Source organism: Leptopilina heterotoma, unplaced genomic scaffold (assembly GCF_015476425.1).
Source record: "Leptopilina heterotoma isolate Lh14 unplaced genomic scaffold, ASM1547642v1 Lhet_4, whole genome shotgun sequence".
Classification (NCBI taxonomy): domain Eukaryota; kingdom Metazoa; phylum Arthropoda; class Insecta; order Hymenoptera; family Figitidae; genus Leptopilina; species Leptopilina heterotoma.
This window is the reverse complement of record NW_025111063.1, coordinates 224727-244700: the sequence shown is the minus strand read 5'-3', so window position 1 is coordinate 244700 and position 19974 is coordinate 224727. Positions and strand designations below refer to the sequence as shown.

Below are 19974 nucleotides of genomic sequence, written 5' to 3'. Positions count from 1 at the left end.
ATGTTATTCTTTCTTAGAATAATATTTTCCCCGTCTTTTTAACTGTTACAATTGATTGATATTTCCTATTTATAATGACATATTTATTCGTTGTAAAATAATTATTTGTTTTTACTGCGGCCTGCATACGTTGCATGTAATGGAGCACTCACAGCTCTGCCTGCCTGCGCAGGCAGTAATTGGAGTAAGAGAGAAAGTCAATTAGAGTGAAAGAGACAGTAAATTCAAATTTGTATGCTGCCTACTAGCTGTGAGTGCGCCTTTACTTTACGTCATTTTCTTTGCGAAATTTTCGATTTTCCCCCAAACAGCAGTGTTGTGATATCACTTTCGAATATTGGCAACACTGTATACTAGAGTTTAAATTTCATGATCACGTGATGACGCTCAATTTTCATCTTTTCTTTTCTTTCGCTATTAAATCTGCAAAATGGAAAAGGGTAGTTAAAAAATGGTTTTCTTAAGGTGCTTCTATACCTCTGGTGGATTGGTCAAGCAATCGATTATTATTATATTAAATAATAATGAACAGACAACACAACGCTAGGTTATGTACATTCATAACAAACCTAACAAACAGTCTGTACCGTCTGTACTAGCATTTCAAAAACATTAGGCTTTTTACACTTCTTTGGAAAATTAAAACATTTTGAATTAAAATTTGATAACTTTTAAAATAAAACATGTTTTTTAACATAAATTTCAAAAGAATTTCTATGATAAAATCATTTTTTTAAATAAATTTTCAAGTAAAAACCTTTTCAACATTTACTTATTCAAAAATACCCGCCATGAAAGTACATTTTCCGACCGTGAAAATTCATCGAGCCGATTGCTTGACCAATCCACCGGAGGTATAGAAGCACCTTTACAATTTACAATAATAAAGGAAAATAATTCTAATTTTTTCTTTTTGTAGTTTAAAAAGAAAAGAAAATTCATTGAGAATTCAAAAGCCGGTATGCAATTGGTCCAGTATAGGAAAACGTTTGACCAATAGAAAAGCGGAATTTATTTGACTTTTACCGCCATTTGTTATTTGAAAATACAAAAAATGTAACAGCTTACAGCTATAAAAGTAAATTAAAAATTAGTATTGGATTATCAGATTATAATAATAATTACTATCATAAAGCAAATATAGACGAAACTATAATAAATTCAGCTAATATTGAAATAGTTTTTTCCAAATATTTATTTAAATGTTTAAAAAGATGTTAAAACTTAAAAATTATTTTTTCCAAACGAGCAAATAAATTCCAAACTTCCTAATACTTAAAATATCTTCTTGACATTAAAAAACAATTTATCTTCTATTAAAATAAAATTTAAATATCTTAAAAAAAATACTGACCTCCAGTTGAAATTCTTCTTTTTCATAAAAACAATTCACGTAAAATATTCTCTTATTTTACTTGCGTTCATTTCAATTTTTATCATCGTGGAAAATCTGAAAAATAAAAAAAAATCATCTGTTATTAATGTAAAAATTAATATTTATTTATAATAAAAAAAATATATATGACTTTTTTTCAATAATAATAATAATAATAGGAATAATGATAATAATAATAATAATAATAATAATAGTATAAAAAACAAAGATCAAATAATATTTATATTATTATAAAAATAATATATCTATTTTAAACAAATAATAACACCTCATGTTCATCAACACCTCATACAAAAAAATTTTTTTAAACAAATATAAAATACAAAATTAAATAATAAATAAAAAAAATTAGAAATAAAAATTGAGAAAGAGAAAAAATTGTTATTTTAATAAAAATTGTAAACACACAAACAAAATCTGTTGATAAATAATAAATAAAAAATTTTTTTATAGTAATAAAAATGATAAAATCTGGATTTTACAAAAACTTCTAATAAATAAAATACTAAAATAAATAAAAAATAAATTAAATTAATAAAATGATAATTAAGTGAAATAAATAAAATTGAATAAAATAAATAAAAAATAAAATAAATAATTTATTTAATTTCTTTAATAATTCAGGAAAAGGTAATGATGAGGAATTGAGGTATTGATTATTAATATAATCAATATATGCGGTATTAGTTTTATTTAAACAATCTCTAGCCTTTCCAGCAAAGTACAAGTATAATTTTTCATATATCCTCGCACCAACATTTTTCTTTTTAATTTACAGTGCCTTCTCTTTTTTCTTTTTTTTTTAATTTCCACCAGCGTGCTTGAGTTCTCTTTCTAAACCATCAATATAATAACTTTTATTATAATATACGAATTATCGTAAAACGTTAGTTAAAATATTGAACAAAAAGAAAAAAACTTTTATTTATGGCCGTTTAAAATATTGACTCTCTTTTTCTCTTTCATTGAAATTAAAATTCAACGAAATAAAAACAAGTTTCATTCAATTCTCTCTTGATAAAGAGTGATTTCTTCAATTTCTAAGATAAAAATTGAATAAATTAACTCACGACAACTCTTCATAAATGTTAATGTTAACAAATTAATGATTTTAAAGTTCACTCGTTTAAATGATTTTTTATGTTAAGAATCTATTAAAGAAAAAATATTTTAAAATCTAGAAATTAACAATATTAACAATTAACAAAGAGTGTCGTATCTAAACTATCTTAATGGAACAGACAGTAGTGTAGAAAATTTTTTTTCTCCACATTAGTGTAAAAATTCATTTTTCTTTTAAATGTACAAATTTATTTTCTCTCTCTCTCTCTCTCTCTCTTTCTCTCTCTTAGTTATAAATAATTCACCATAATTGGAAAAATGTTAGGCGTTCGATCAATGTTTATTTACACGTAGTACGATATTGCATTGCAATTTTCTAAGTCCGCACTATTTAATATTCTATAAAACAAGTTTTTTTTTATTTGGACGAATATAATTCGATGAATTTTAAGTACCGTTCGGAAAAAATTGTTTTTTCTTTTTTTATCAAAAATTCTATTTTTTGCTCCCAATAACTATTTTCTAAATATTTTTAAAAAATTTCTCTTTTTTGTATATTATAATATTCGTAGCAAAGATTGAATAATAATTTACAGTAAAGTTCGTCTGGAATGTTTTTTTTCTTCATGTAGTTTATATTTAAACTTTCAAGACGACGGTAGAAAAAATATTACTTTTTTGTTTATTAAAAAAAAAAAAAAAAACACTTTGTGGAACAGTTCAAAAGATGTTTTTTTTTTAAAGTTTTCTTTGTCGATTTTCTACATATTATAAATTTGTAGAAGTTTGAAACGACCATAGTTGACATTTAATAGTATTTTAATAACACTGCTAAACTGTAAACATTAATATTAATATAATAATATAATAATAATATAATAATATAATAAGACTACTAATTTGTAAATATTACTATTAAATATAATGAAAAAATATCTATCATTATTTCATTTGATAATGCTTTTTTAAATTTCTTGTTCACGATTGTAACGAGTGGTGGTTTTGATAATACTACAAGTGATGAATAATTATCGACGGACATTCGGACAAATTTTTTTTTTTTAAATTCTGATCAACTCGGATGTCATTCGAATCTGAATTTTATTTTTTACGAAGAAATGACAATTGGCAGCATTTATAAAGACAGTTGGTACATTTTTTTCTTTCTCTTTTTTATTCCAAAAATAGAGTTTAAAAAAAATTGTAAAAAAAAATTACAATTTCTTTAAAAAATTCTCAGTAGTTTGTGTTAAAATTTTTTTTCCAGTCAAACTTTTTGTTTTTGTAACACAGGTCGTACCAAACCGCCACGTCGTTTTCTTCCATTCATTCTTTGTTTGTTTTTTTCTCTTGAAAATTCTTTGCACTCTCACATATGCAAGCACACATTTTCTCTTTCTCTCTCTTTCTCTCGTACATAAGTATCTAGTACTTTATGTATATCAATAAAGGCCACGAGTGTGATCGATATAAAAACCACTAATTAATAGTAAATCGTATTCCGAACGTGCTAATAATGTAAACAGAACATGGTGAGTTCACATATAGTGGAAACTATATCTCCGTTTCTCAACTTCTTCACAAGAATCTTGACATCCATTTTTCAAATTATTCCTCTTTCATAAAAATCCCTTTATTTTCAAATTTCATCCTTTTTTTTTTATTAAATTTTTTCCAGATATGTTTTTAATCACATTTCCACTAAATTTTTGATTTCACCATGCAAAAAAAGAAAAAACATCCTACGAGGCATTTCTCTCATTAATTATATATTGATCTATATATAAAAATCCTTTCTTTTGATATTGAATATCACTTGTTGCAAAATCGATTGCCTCCAGTAAGAAATCTCGATTCTTTTAAATTCTATATTCGCAAAAATTTCCCCCTTTGACTCCATTTCTACGTACATACAACAATACGTACAAAAATCTTGTAAAAGTACCTTATAAAGATTTGTTATTTTAAACAAAAAGAGAATTAAAAAAAAAATCCCCCATTAAAAAAAAACCAACATGACAGGCAGTGCAAATCGTGTTGCTGGACGTAATCAAGGAAAAGTTCGCAAACAGAATACTTTTCGAGAATACTGGCACACCTTCAGGAACACGTTTTGTTATTTAAAAAAAAAACGGAAAAACAAAACTGAAGTGATTTTACCAAAAAACAATAATTCACATCAGCGATTGTCGTTCAATGTCTCGGAAAAAAACGTGTTTTAAAAAAATAATTTCCAAGTGTTTGGAATTTCTTTTAAATTCGCAAAAAATATTTGCGATATTATTGATATTATTGCTTCCCCTTCCTTGAATTAATCTGGAAGACTGAATTATTTTCGCTCGATGCATCGACAAATAATAAAATTACTGTCGAATATTGAGAAGATATTTTTAACCATTTAAAAAAAATATATAAAAAAAATGCTGTCGTAGAAACAATGCATACATTCAATTAAAGGTCAATTAAAAAAAAAAAAAATATTTGTCTCGAATGATAAAGTTACTTAGTGGTTTAGAAAAAATAGAAAATAAATTTGAAATTTACATGTTCTCGAATTGATCAACACGACGCTTGGTGTTTCCTTTGCGAATTTCGCGCAATGTCTTGTACTTGTCGCGACCCTGACGAACGTTTTCTCTGTGAATTTTGTCCATCACCGTCTCTTTTGTTTCGTCACGTGATTGAGCGAGATCGTGCTTCAATGCCTGAATAAAAGAAAAAGAAAATTTTAATTGATAAAACAATAAAATTTAATTAATTGATAAACAATTTATTAATTTATTTTTAAGAAAAAATTATTTTCTAGGAGAAAATAATGAAATTAGAAGAAAGTACCTTTAATTGATGATGAAGACGTTCGTTTCTTTCTTCGAGAGTGCGTCTCTCTTCGACTGGATCAATTATCGACTCATCGGTGATAAGATCTTTTGTCACATCTCGATGTCTTCCTTCATATTCACCTTCCTCCTCCTCGCCCTCTTCTTCGTTCTCTTGGACATGATGATGAAGAGGTGTCGTTGCATTCGCTTGGAAAGTTTTTTCAGATTCCTCTTGTCGTAATCTAAAACAAAATACAATGGATTATTAACTGTTTCAAATTTTATCTTTCATTAGGTAAAATTTCTCATTTTCTTACCTAGCTGCTTCAACTTCGTCCTGTAACCTTCTGGCCTCAGCATCCTTCACTTCTACTTCGGACTGGATACGTTCCACCTCCTCCTTCTTGTCTCTAATCTCTTGTTCGAGTTTGGCTCGCTCAACGGCTTCCATTTCGTTCGAGCGCTCCAATTTCTCCATCATTACAGTCAATTCCTGACAATTGATTATTAATTAGCTGCCATAACTTTCTAATCTTGTCACAACTACTATTTTTCAATTTTTAATTATTTTAACTATTTTTACAATTTTAACTGCTTTTCACTACAGTTAACTCTCAATTAAACTTTCAATAAATTGAATTTTCTTTCTGGTTCCTTGAAAAAATTTTAATACTCAAAACATTCGATAATTTGAATTCTTTTGTGCCCCTTGAAATTTTATTTATCGAGAGTCAACTGTATTTTAACAATTTGAACTGTTTTTATTATTCTAACGAATAAACTTTTTTAAACTTTTTTACTATATTAACGATTTGCACTAATTTACTATTTTAACAATTTAAACTGTTTTTACAATTTTAACTATCTTTTTTAATAAATTTCCCTTTCCAGAGTTCTTAAGTAAAGTACATATATAAATTTACCTTTTGACGATCTTCCAATTCCTCTTTAGCAGCTTGCAATTGTCGTAATTGCTCCTCAAGGCGACGAATCATTTCCTGCGCTTCAGTTAATTCGGCGCTTCGCCTTTGAATTTCTTCGGCCATATTCCTGAGCCTTTCCTCATATTCTTGTTGCTTTTTCTCAGCCCGTTCGCGAGCTGCAATCTCAAGTTGAAGTTTCTCCCTCTGCTTCTCTCGTGCTATTTTTTCCTCCTTCGCTTGAGCCTGAAATTTAATTAAATATGTAATTAATATATATAACCAAACAATAGAAAAAATTATAATTTAATAAATAATTCATAAAAATTGCACAAATATAATAAATAATGTACGAATATAACAAATAATGTATAGAGATTAACATAAATTTAAATTAAGCATAAAATTGACAAAAATGAACAAATTAAAATTAACAGAAGTAAAAATAAAATTTGTAAATAAAAAATTGAATGAAAATAATAAAATGTAATTGATTAAAAATGCTTACTTTCATCTGTTGAACGTCAATAGTATCGGGTTTACGCCTACGCATGTAGAGTTCGTGATTTCCCATGCAAAGGGCAAGGATTCTTTTGTTTATCTTAACACGATGCGCAAGAAAAACAAAGTCTGGTGCTTTTTTGTCAATTGGTTTGATCATGAATTTTTTGTCATGGAATGAAATATTTCGAATTTCAGACCAGGGGAAACCAATTTTTGGCGTGAGTTTGTCATTTTTCTCATAAATATTCAAACCAAGTGCATCGACTCCCAACCAAAGTTCAGTTTCCTTTTTGTTTTTAATCTCAAAATAATTAACGCCATACATTTCCAAATCCTAAAATAGAGGAAAATTTTTGTTCTTTAATTATAAATTCAAAATAGTAACTTGCAAATCAAAATTAATTTAAATACATTTCAATTCAATAGAATTTAAAAATCAACGAAATTAATTGTAATTAATTTATAATAAATAAAATAATTTACAAATAGAGAAGTAAATTAATAAAAAGAAAGAAAGAAAGAAGGAATAAAAAGAAAAATACAAACTTGAGCAATTTTCAAGTATTCCATCATTGCATCTTCGCGAATCATTCCACGGTGTTCCTGCCACCAATTAGTAATAGAGGTTTCCCATTCTTCTTTACTCATTTTATGTTGGTCCATGACACGTTGCGGAAGTAGACGGTCATTTGTCAAGAATCCTGTTGTGTGGCTTGCCTTATTGTAATCATTGTATCTTGCTTGCACTGCATAAGAGGCGAGAAGAACAGACGTCTCAGGTGGACAATAAATATCGTCGGTGAGTATGGAATTTTTTACCTAAAAAAATTGCAGTATATAATAATTTTTCTCTATAAAGAAAAAAATTTCCAGTTTATCTTTAATTTGAAAAATTAATTATTACTATCAGGTATTATTAAATTATAATTATTATTTTATAAATTGGAAATTAAATTATAAATTAAATTATTAATTAAAATATATAAATTAAATTTTAGATTTGTTCAAAAAAGAATTTGCCAAGTACCTGAAGATAGAAGAGGCGCAAAGTTATATCCTGGATGAGTTCCTCGGAAACATCCTCGGGATAGAATTTGGCACGAAACTTGAATTGAAGTGGATTCTCCTTTTTCACTTCTTGATTGACCACCTGAAAAATAATCAATAAATTGTTAATTATTATTTATAGTAACAAAAAAAGCAATAAAGACATTTTTGTCTTTTTTTTCGTTTTAAAAGGCATCGAGTGATATTTAAAAATTATTTCTTGCGTGCTATAAAAGAAAAATAATCTTAAAATACAGTGCAAACAGAAATAAAAAGAAAACTACTCCTCATCTTGACATTTCAAATCAATTTCATGTTTTTCGTCGAAGGATATAGAGAAAGACAAACACAATTTCCTGCCAGTGTCGTAAACTTTAGAAATAGAAGTGCAAGAAGCTGAAAATAATCTTGAAAATATTTTGAGAGATGAATAAATCAATCTCTTTAACTTCCTCTCGTAATTGCTTTTTCATTTATTAGAAATCTTATACTAAAACTAAAATAAAAATACGAAAAATTAATTTAATTTCTCAAATTAATTTTGTTCGTTAATTTCTTTTTGCCGTTTTTTTTTAATAAAAAATAACAATTTTCTGTATTTTTTTCAAAATCAATCAAGAAAGACATGCACTTTATTGAGGCAAAACTCTGCGAGTCTTTTTTCTTCCTAAAGAATTAAAAAAAAGAAGCTACTTTTTTTTTTTAACAAAAAATGTCACCTGTTTGACATTATTCCAAGTTTGCCTTGACTCGACGTTGTAGTTCAATGCTAGTGCCATGATTTTTCATATTCATTAATAAGCCATGTTTAGTTGTGTAACATGACTGATAATAACAAATTGACGGAAGGAAGATATTGTAAAAAAAAAATAGCGTGCGTTATAGAAAAAAGCATAAACACACGAGACAGACTAGATTTTTTCCTGTTCAAGCTTCCTGGTAACGAAAATAATATATAGATGAGCCGGAGAAAAAAAGAACAAGAAAAATTGTGTTTTTTTCAATTTTATCACCTAATTAATTCCAATTATTAGTTTGTACAAAGTTTGGTAAAAACGATGTAATAATTTTATCCAGTAAATTAATAAATAACAAAACGGTCTAGTTATTAGTAAACATATTTACATAATACGATATTTTTCTTCTACTTTTTCAATTATACATTACGTGTAAAATCACAGGAAGCTTTTCAGAATATCTTTATAATTGATCGTTAAAATCTTCGTTAAAATTGAAATACTCGAAAACAAAACTAGTTTAAAATGTCCTACAAAAAAAAATAAAAAATAAGACTTTTTCTCTTTTCATTTTATGTGACACAAACAGTGATTAGAATAATTTTTTTACGCTAATTTTAAATCTTACATTGCTGAATTTGCGATGCTTGAATGGAACCACCTGCAATCATTTTACATTTGTTTTTTCTACAAACTTTTTCATTTTACTTTTTGTAAATAATTTTTTCCTTCTCATTATAAAGTAAACGATATCCAACAGATTAATTTTTCTACTTTGTATATTTTACACAAAATTATATAAATAAGGAATAATTATAAATTATAAATATTTTAACAAAAAAAGAAATTAATAAAGATTATTTCGCAGAAGGAAAATATTTACATATAGAATCGAGAAGAAAATTTATCATAATATACAGGTCACTGTTATAGATAAAAATAACTAAAAAATCTAATCAAATATTATTATTTGTTCATGCATTTGAAACGATTTGTTATCAAATTGGTTAATAGTCTTACCCTAGACAAGAATGAAAGTCCAGCCTTCCAGTTGTTAAATATAGTGTTGTGCATGCGTTAAAAACAAGGAAAATACGAAACAGTTAACGTATGCAGGAAAAGTGATTCACTGGCATTCTTTTTTTAAAAATAAAAATTTGCTATGCATTTATCTGTAAGACATTATTCCTTTGGAATAATTTATTAATTCGTATCAGTAATTATTAAAAATTCGCTCATATCATTTTTCTTTTTTCACCATCGCGCAAAAATGTGTGGAAAATATTCGAAATTTCTCAATTTAATTGTCAAATCAGACATAATTCTTTTTATTCTAAAAAAAAAGAGAAACAGAAACAAAAAGGAAAGAAAATAACGACAAAGAAACCAAAAGACGAAAAATAAACTAAAAAACAAAAATTAAACAAAATAACGACAAAGAAACCAAAAGACGAAAAAATAAACAAAAGAGAAACAAAATAACGACAAAGAAACCAAAAGACGAAAAATAAACAAAAGAGAAACAAAATAACGACAAAGAAACTAAAAAACGAAAAATAAACTAAAAAACAAAATAACAACAAAGAAACCAGAAAACGAAAAATAAACTAAAATAGAAACAAAATACGAAAAAGAAACCCAAAAAATAAAAATAAACCGCAAAAATACAAAAATAGAGAAACAAAAGAAAACAATAAATTAAATAATTTCACCAACAAGAAAGTATATTACTCTTATCAGGTAACATAATACGTTATCTTTTTCATTCCCCGATGTCAATTAGAGACACGAAAAGTGTATTTCACTTAATCTAATCTTTCGTTTTTTGTCATAAAACTTCAAACGGAATTAGTTTAAAACAATTTTCGTATATAGACAATACATTTTTTTTACACAACAACCATTAAAAACGTTAACTGACAAGAGAAAAAAAGGTCACGGAAAATAGCACCTTACATAAATGTATAAAAAGAGAAAAAAAAAAATCTTATCGAAAAAATGGTGATATATCGACCTCTGCTATTACAAAATTTCTAGATACAATTATTATTATTATTGCATTTTTCTCACTGGGCTAATAATTGTCGTCTGGCATGACGAATTCATACACAGCGACTTAATCATTTACAATCGTACAATCATTAAACTTTCTTATAATAAACCTGCCAAGACTCCTTGCTAATTACTTTTGATAAAGTTCTCTCATAACATGTTTATTGCGACAATTGTAAAATTCAGTTAATGATCGATTATTGTATTTCAAGTCTAACGATATTTACAAATTAATTAAAATAATTACAAAATTAATTTCCAATAATTATAAATTAATTTGAATCAATTGTAAATTAATTCGAATCAATTGTAAATTAGTTCCGATAATTGTAAATTAATTTGAATCAATTCTAAATTAATTCCAATAATTGCAAATCAATTTCCAATAATTATAAATCAATTTGAATCAATTGTAAATTAATTCCAATAATTGCAAATCAATTTGAATCAATTGCAAATTAATTCCAATAATTGAAAATTAATAAATCGGTTTCAATATAACTATAAAATAATTTAAAATAAAGTCAATAAATTTCAGTAACTATTATAAATTAATTTCAATAACTAGAAATTAATCTAAATAACTAGAAATTAATTTGAATCAATTACAATCAGATTAATTTAAATTAATTAAAATTATTTAACACATTAATTAAATCAAATAACCATCTTCTCGAGTAATATAAATTTATAATTACATATTTATTTAATTACCGAATCATACAATTATTTATTTAATTATACACTTCCACAATTAAGTAAATAATGAATCAAAAGAACATACGGAGATATTTTATAAAAAATTTTAAAACTTTTAAAAATAATTGTCAATATTTAATGATTATTAATTTAATTAATTTGATTTAATTTTAATTAGATTTAATGAAATTAAAACAAAATATATTTAATTATCTTATTTAATCATTGAATATTAATAATTATTTATTAAAAAATTAAATCGAGAAAAATGGTAATTTTTATAAATATTTTGAAGGTGAGCTTAAATCGAAAGTGTTCTTGCTCTAATTGATAAATAAATCAAGTTAGGAAAATTTAATGGTCAAGTAAAGTTCGAGCTTGAGAATTTATTTAATTAAGGGGGTCATTCACCGCTCAACAAAGCGCTCTATGATATTATTCGCACGTGGATAATTCAGTCACGAGTAGCACCACTAAGCTGATTTATATACTTTATGATCTATTCAATCGCAAATAAACATATTTTCCTCAAATATTAAAAATTTCCTTTTACCAAATAAAATCAGAAAATAATTAGTGAAAAGACATTTGCTAATTCAGACAAGAAAATCATCGAATAAAAAATTATCCATTGAAGAAAAACGATTATATACAGAAAAGAATTATTGGATTTGGAAGAATCATTATTTTTCGAAGAATAATTTTCAGAAAAATAAAGTTCAGAAGAATAAGTTTTAGACGAATTATTTTCAGAAGAATAATTTTTAGATGAATAATTTGTAGAAGAATAATTTTTAGAAGAATAATTTATAGAAGAATAATTTGTAAAAGAATAATTTTTAGAAGAATAATTTTCAGAAGAATAATTTTTAAAATAGTTATTACTTTTGGAATTATTAATTTTACAAGAACGATTAAATGATACACGAGAAGAAAACAATTTAAAAGAAAAAATTATCATAAGAATGATCGATTAAAAAAAAATTATCAAATTACATAGGAAGAGAACAGATTTTCAGAAAAAATTATCAATCGTGGAAAAAATATCAATTAAAAAAATAATTCAATTTAATTAATTCACCTAGAAGATTACTTTGTCTAGAAAAACAATTTCTATTAATGAACACACTCAGGAAAAATATATATTTGAATCAAAGCCAACAAAATTTTTTATTTGGTTCAAAAAAAATTTTCTTCGGTTCAAAATACATTTAATTCGATTCAAATAAATTTTATTCGGTTCAAATAAATTTAATTCGATTCAAATAAATTTTATTCGGTTCAAATTAATTTTATTCGGTTCAACTAAATTTTAATTGGTTCAAAAAAAATTTTATTCAGTTGAAATAAAATGTTATTAGGTTCGAATGAATTTTATTCGATTTAAATAAATTTTATTCGGTTCAAATAAATTTTATTCAGTTCAAATAAATGTTATTAGGTTCAAATACATTTTATTCGGTTTAAATAAATGTTATTCGGTTCAAATAAATTTCATTAGGTTCAAATAAATTTTATTAGGTCCAAATAAAATTTTATTTGTGTCGAATAAAATTTCTACTGAAAACAAATAAATAATTATATAGAAGTCTCTGAGACAAATATACTTCTATTTAACTCAAATAAATTATATTTGGTGTAAATAAAATCTTTATGCGCAGAATAAGTGAAAAAAAACCTTCTTTGAAAAGAAAAAATTTCACTTTTCAATTTTTGAAATAAAAGATTCACTAAAAGACTTCAGTCTCGAATGATGATCAATAATATAGGTAATATTTTTCTATAGAAGCTATTTTTGAGACGATCAGAAATTTATGCGGAATTCAATGGCCTTTTGAGTCTCATATTATATAAAATATATAATATACGAAGACAAAATTACAATCCTCATCCTCGTGACGAAAAATCATCGCTCTTTTAACCTGTGATCGAATATATAATTTGCAGAATCCTAATGTGGTACCATCATTACGCAAGAGTCCACAGTCCGTTGTATAGAGAACGCACCTGTAAGACGTTCCATTCCTAACTCAATTCTCGAGGTCAAATAGTCTACTAGTCAATTTATCCAGAACTGCTTCTCTCGAGAAAACACTTGACAATTTCAACCTTTAAAGGTCCACTTACAAATCGAAAATTCAAGTCACTTTTCTCTCTCTATCTCTCAAAAACGAAGTTGAAAAATCCAATTTTTTTTCTGTAAACAAAAATTCGAGTATTAATGAAAAGTTCTGAAAATTTCTATACCAAATATGTAAATTCTAAACCAAAAAAAAGTGATGATTAAATGTCGAAATGTCCAAACAACGGAAATTAGAAAAACAATCTGTATTTTTGAGAATTATCTGTCGAATTATCTGCGAATTTTAATTGTTCTAAACGGTGTGATATTTGCAGGGGAAAAAAAGTGTACAAAAAACGATGGGAGCCTTGTCGATCTGACAATGAAAGATTTCTCTATTAAGATGGAAATTTTCTTTTTATAGAATAGAAAAAGGAAATAATGGATATATGCAAAACAAAGAAGAAATAAGAGAAAAGCAGTGGGTTATCATTGGAACATATAGGCGACAACTTCCCATACAAGTCTATTGTTATACCGGTTTTTCAACCCACACGATCTTCAAAGGTTGACCACCCATAAAATATTCTCCCATAGCTAATGCATTCACAACAAGTGAGAATAGTAATTCAGCAATTGAAATTTTCAAATGGAAAATTATCACACGAAAATTTTCTAATCTAATTGTCGCATCGATTCAAGTATTTAAAAATATATTTTTGCGGATAAAAAAAGAATACCATTATTTTTATCCCCAATTCTAACATTTTTTTATTATTAATTTAATTTTTTAAATTCTAATATTTTTAATTTAATTTCTAATTTTTAAATCTATTCCTTTTATTTTTAATAAATTTTTTTCTCTAATTTGTTTTTTAATTTCAAATGCGTAAAACTTAATTTTCCTGATGCGATTTCAATTCTCGTGATTTAAGTTGCTTGGAGAAAAACTAGAAGGTAAAAAAATGAAAGTAAAACTTGACTTGCTCCTTATTTGAAGAGAAAAAAAAAATGAAGAAAATAAAAAAAAAGCTAAAATCGGTACTGATACGGTTGGCATTTAAAGAGGTATACAGAGAACGGAAACTGTTACGAAGGCTGTCATTGCAGCGTTTTCTTTTATGCGTAAGCCAACTATTAGTACAAAAGCTAGATTTAAGTATTATTATTATAATGGACAGGTTACGTACAACAACTTCATCATTTCAAATAATTTTCAACAAGAACACGATCATTTATCAATTGTAACCGTATCAAAATTTTGAAGAAATAAATATTCTTTATTCTGCTATTTCCAAATTTAAAAAAGAAAATTTTGCAAATAATTCCTTTTACAGTTTTCTAAGCTAAAAAAAATGTAAAATTCCGTTTACATTTTTCCAAATTAAAAAATAATATTCCAATAAAAAATTCCATTTCTGTTTTTCCAAACTAAAATAATTATTTTCTATTTTATATTTTCTAAATAAAAAATATATTCGTGTAAAAAATCCTATTTCTATTTTTCTAATCAAAAAAAAATATTCTCTATTCTATATTTGATGAATAAAAAAAATATTCGTTTCAAAAATTCCATTTCTATTTTTCCAAATTTAAACCAAAAAATATTCTTGCAAAAAACTCCATTTCTACTTTTCCAAATTAAAAACAATCTCTATACTATTATTTTCCAAATTCAGAAAGAAAATATTTTTGCAAAAAATTCAATTTACATTTTCCCAAACTTAAACAAAAAAATTCTGTTTATGTTTCTAGTCGAAAAAAAATTTTTTTGAAAGCAATAAAAAAACCTATTGTTTTCTAAATCGTCACTAAAATTTAGAAATAACTCTGTTTCAAAAAAAAAAAAAAAAAAAATTTATGATGTACAAAATACTCGACACTTTAAAGAAAACGTCAGAGTCTAATAAAAGATGGTATATAAGATCAGCATTCAAAATTTATTGGATGCTAAACGGATAAACAGGGAGCCACGAAACAAATTTACTTTGCTTTTATGTAAACATTAATCGTAAAATTCAAACAATGAAAATCTTTTTTAAATCGCTGTACGCAATAAATTATTATTTCTCTTAAAAAAAAAAACAATAATTACCTTTTTAATTACACTATTCATCGTTCGTATTTTTTTTTCTTTAATAGTAACAAAAATAATTGCATATCGTAAATTCGAATTAAAAACCATTCATTAAAATCTGAAAAAATTCAAGAAATTTTTCAAATTGAAAATTGACACAAAATGATTCTCCAAGAAAAAAAAATAATTAAAAATGAAAATGATTCTCAAAAAAAATAATAATTAAATTTTATATTCCCTATTAATTTGTAAAACATCAATTTAAATTTATTTTCCCTGTATAACTATTTTTATATCTATTATTTTCTAAAATGTCTCTTTTTGAGTAATTCGCAATAATTCAAAAAGTCAAGGTAAACATGAATAAAGTGTGAAAGAAATTTTTTTTTTTTTTTAAGAAGATAAAATGAAAATTCTTTTACGAAGTGATTTCTTGGGAATCGTATAGGCATTGTACTATATTTGGTTTTAATGTTTTTATGCCGTAAAGAGAACAATCGTTAAAGTAAGTCACGAGTTACAAGCGCGATGTTCGTGGGCCAGTTATCTCTGTAGCTTTAATATTGAGATAAGACAATCGTAATTAATATTGTTAAATAAATTTTCCTTTTCGATACACACGCTATAGAATTTCTATTCTATCATATTGCGTTCAATTGTAAACAAAAAAATTATAAATAAAAAGAAATTACTCTTAATATTTTTAATCTTTTTATTACTATTATTTTATTATTAGGTGTTATAAGAATTTTTATTTATTATTATTATTATTATTATTATTCTTACTGTTATCATTATTACTAGTAATAGCATTATTACTATTATTTTCATTTTTTACTATGATTTTTATTACTACCATTTTTATTATTAAATAAAAAAATATATTAGTTGAAGAAAAAAAAACAAATTGCGTTGGAAAAATTTAGTGAGAGTCGATTGTAATATTCCACATAATTATAGAGAATAAACTCGATTTTTCGGAGAGAAAAAAAGATTTGAAAATTAGGCAAACTAATTAGAAAGTAATTTATTATTTTTTAATAAGTTTTTTAATTTGAATGCTAGTTGAATTACTTTTAATCTTTTACTTCTGCTTTCCATACATTAAAACCATGATAACAAGTTAATTTGAAGATCCCTTTAGTGCTATTATAACTCAGGAAAAGCATTTCGAGCTAAATGAGTAATTAGAAGTAAATTTAACTACGTGTTATTATCTTTGTCTATAGTAAAGTCACTTAAGAATACGAGTCTCATTTTTTTTCCTTTTTCACCTATAAACTTTGAACTGTCACATTTAAAAATCATTTTCTAACAATTCAATTTTTACAGTGCATTGTTTTTTTTAATGAAAGCTGAGATTTTATTCTATGGAAATTAATATTTAAATTATTTTCGAACAAGATTTGAAAAATTTTTTTCTTCTGAATAGACGATTTTATTATTTTTCTGTTAAATTTGATTCAATTAATAAATTCGATTGATTAATTAATTAATTAATTAATTAATTAATTATTTACTTAATTAATTAATTTTCAAATTTCGAGTAGATTTTCTTATTGTCGATTGACATTAAATAATAGAACCTTAATTAGATGGAGTGTAATAGGGGTAAAGGAGGAAATCCTAAGCTTACCAAACTGCCATCATATTCGTCGTCATCAGTATCAGAATCAGAGTAGCCTTTCAACTTTCGAACTTTCTTTTTCACTTCCTTTTTCACCATTCTTGCTATCATACTTTCAGGCTGCATGTACAAATAGTCAGCTTATTTCAATTTCTTTTTACAAATCCAAAAAAAAATTATTTCAATATTTTCGAGTTTTTACCAAAAAAAAAACTAAATATCTACGCCAAAGATTTTACTACAGGAAGATCCTTTCTTTTTAGAGCAGGTAAAGAAGATCAAGGACAGGAAAAAAAGAAATCAAAAAATACCAAAAGAATACTACTACGTCTAAGAAAATATTTGAAACTGTTTCAAGGTCTCAAGTCTAAAAAACATCTCATCTCAATGTCTTCCGAAGGCATTACCTTGCGGAAAATAAAAGGAAAAAATATAAATATAAATTATATTTGATAATAAATATTATTAATAAAATTATAATTATAAATTTATAATTATTATTAACAAAATTATAATTATAATTATTATCAACTAAATTATAATTATTATTGGACGTGATTGGTAATAAAAGCAGAATAGCCCCAACAATTGAAAACAAATCTCAATTTCTTTCAGAGAGCCTAGGAAGATAAAAGCGAGTGCCACTTATCTTTTCATATATATTTTATACAGAAGCTTTCGACTACTATTCGCTATTTTATAGAGATTGATTATGACAAATACAAAGCCAGATAAAAAAATAATACGTCCTCGAGATAGTGAATACTACCTGTGAATTACTATGACTTTAATCAAAAATTGAATGATCTTAAAAATAAAATACTAATCCCATAAAGAAAAATTTGGAAAAATAAAACAATTTTCAAGAACAAAAAAAATCAAAAACAATTCCTAAGGTGATTAATAAAATAAGAAAATCGAAAAGGAAATTTGAATTAAACTGTAACACAAATAAAAAAACAAAATCGACAACAGAGAAAAATTGGAATTAAACCTCAAAGAAAATAAATCCAACAAAGATAAAAAAAATCAAATAGCAAAGAAAAATAATCAGTCTGGAAAAACAAAATCAAATAGCAAAGAAAAAAAATAATCAGTCTGGAAAAATAAAATCAAATAACAAAGAAAAAACTTCTCGTTTTTCGAATACAAAAATTACAATTTGTTCGTGAAGAGTTGTTTACGAAAAATAAAAAAATATGTCACTTAATTGTCAGAGTCTTGTTATTAATTATAAATCATTAATATAGTCTTAACTGAATTGAAGAAAAAAAAGTGCTCGCGGTTGTTGCATAACAATTTCCATTCAGTATTACTGTATTTATTGTTTCAGTCACAATTATCTCACACTTGGATAAAAGTCCGTTATTCATATCGTACAGAAACTTTGTCACCTGTTGACCACCTGTTTCCGAAAAGGAACCTATTTTTCATCGAAAACAATTTCCCCCTATTTTCTAAGACACAGCGTGTAGAAGGAAATGTCGATTTGAATTTTGAAACATTCTCCTGTTACAAGAAATATAAAAGAAAAATAAATATCGCCAGTATATTTATATAAAAATCAGGGTGATCACAAGTTTCAGATTATCAATTTCCCTGACAATTTATTGACATTAAAATTACTTTCTCTGGTAAAATCATTTAAAAATAATTCAAGTTTTGAAAAATATAAATAAAAATAATCCAATTTTTGAAGAATTTTATTTATAAATATGACCAATATTTTTCCAAAAATTTAAAAAATCTAAAAAAGTAAAATTTTATCAATTTTTTTTACTTTGATTGTAAATAATTGAATCTTAATGAATTATGATAAAATAATTCTAAGAATTAGTTTTTGAAAATATTTTAATGTAATTTTTCGAAAATAATTGAATTTCTTAAAAGAATTTTTTATAATTTAATAAAAAACATGAATTTTTTCTCCAAAATGCTAATAATAATTGTAAAATATTATTATTTTTTGTATGTATTTGAATTTTCAGAAATATATATAATTGAAAATACTGAAAATATTGAATTTTAAAAAATTAGAAGCTAATTTTCCTTTTTTAAATTTACATTTCAAGATTTTTCATTAAAATTCTTGATAATTCAATTATTTTAAAAATTTTAAATTAAAACTCATAAAAACTTGATTTTTAAAAATTGTAACAAAATACTTGAAAAAAAAAATGAATTATTTTCAATTAAATTTTACAAAATTTCAAATATTTAAAACGATTTTTATTATAGATACATTTGAAAAATTTAATTATCTTAACAAATTATTGAAAAATTATTCAAGAATAATTTTTGAAAGATTTGGTTATAGTTATTTTTCGTATTATAAAAATCGAAATAATTTGCATTTTATACTAAAAAACTGTGGTATTTCGTTGCAATATTTATGAAAGAAAAATCAAAAAGTCAAAATTTTTGAAAATCGAAAAAAATTTCAATTTTCTTAATTTTCCTGACAAAAAATTTTTTTTCTTATCATTTCCCTAACTTTACTGACAAAAATTTTGTTTTCCTGACTTTTCTTCACATTACTGACATGTGGCCATCCTGATTTAAAATATAAAGGAAAAACCAGAATTTAAAAAAAATTGTGTAAATTAACACATCAAACCAGAGACTGTGTCAAGGTGAAGGCGCGTCTTTGATTCAATCTGGTGAAAGCTGATTAATAGAAAAACCCTCCGAGTTTTTAATTTCTTTCTACCATTCCCTCCCCCTCGGGAAATCTAATTTTCATCTTCAAAAAGTAGTCGATTCGATTTTACAATCAAGAAAAACTAATTCAACTGAAATCAAATTGAATTAAACAGAAATCCTATTTCGGATTTGTCGTCAACACGAAAATCACAAAAATCGTGAGGATTAAAGAAATAAGTAAATTTTCCCAATCAGACAATATTTAATTAGGGAAAAAAAGATTTTCCGAAAATTTTTTCTTAATACCTCAAAGGAATCGGGAAATTAAT

At 24.9% G+C, this 19974-nt stretch overlaps 1 protein-coding gene across 3 annotated transcripts in view; it reads right to left on the bottom strand.

The window, feature by feature from the left end:
* Window positions 1-2070: 2070 nt before the first annotated feature.
* Window positions 2071-19974, bottom strand: part of LOC122506200 (moesin/ezrin/radixin homolog 1) — a 29624-nt gene continuing 11720 nt past the window's right edge. For 2 of the 3 annotated variants that reach the window (XM_043618253.1, XM_043618252.1), the window contains 7 exons: window positions 7729-7851; window positions 7248-7520; window positions 6706-7035; window positions 6201-6443; window positions 5595-5770; window positions 5294-5519; window positions 2071-5163 (listed from right to left, as the gene is read on the bottom strand). In XM_043618253.1, the coding sequence (XP_043474188.1) occupies window positions 4999-5163; window positions 5294-5519; window positions 5595-5770; window positions 6201-6443; window positions 6706-7035; window positions 7248-7520; window positions 7729-7851 (1536 nt within the window). In that variant the 3' untranslated portion in view covers window positions 2071-4998. Of the gene's footprint in view, window positions 5164-5293; window positions 5520-5594; window positions 5771-6200; window positions 6444-6705; window positions 7036-7247; window positions 7521-7728; window positions 7852-9505; window positions 9530-17011; window positions 17117-19974 lie in introns of those variants that run through there. The other variant, XM_043618254.1, reaches the window with a different exon arrangement.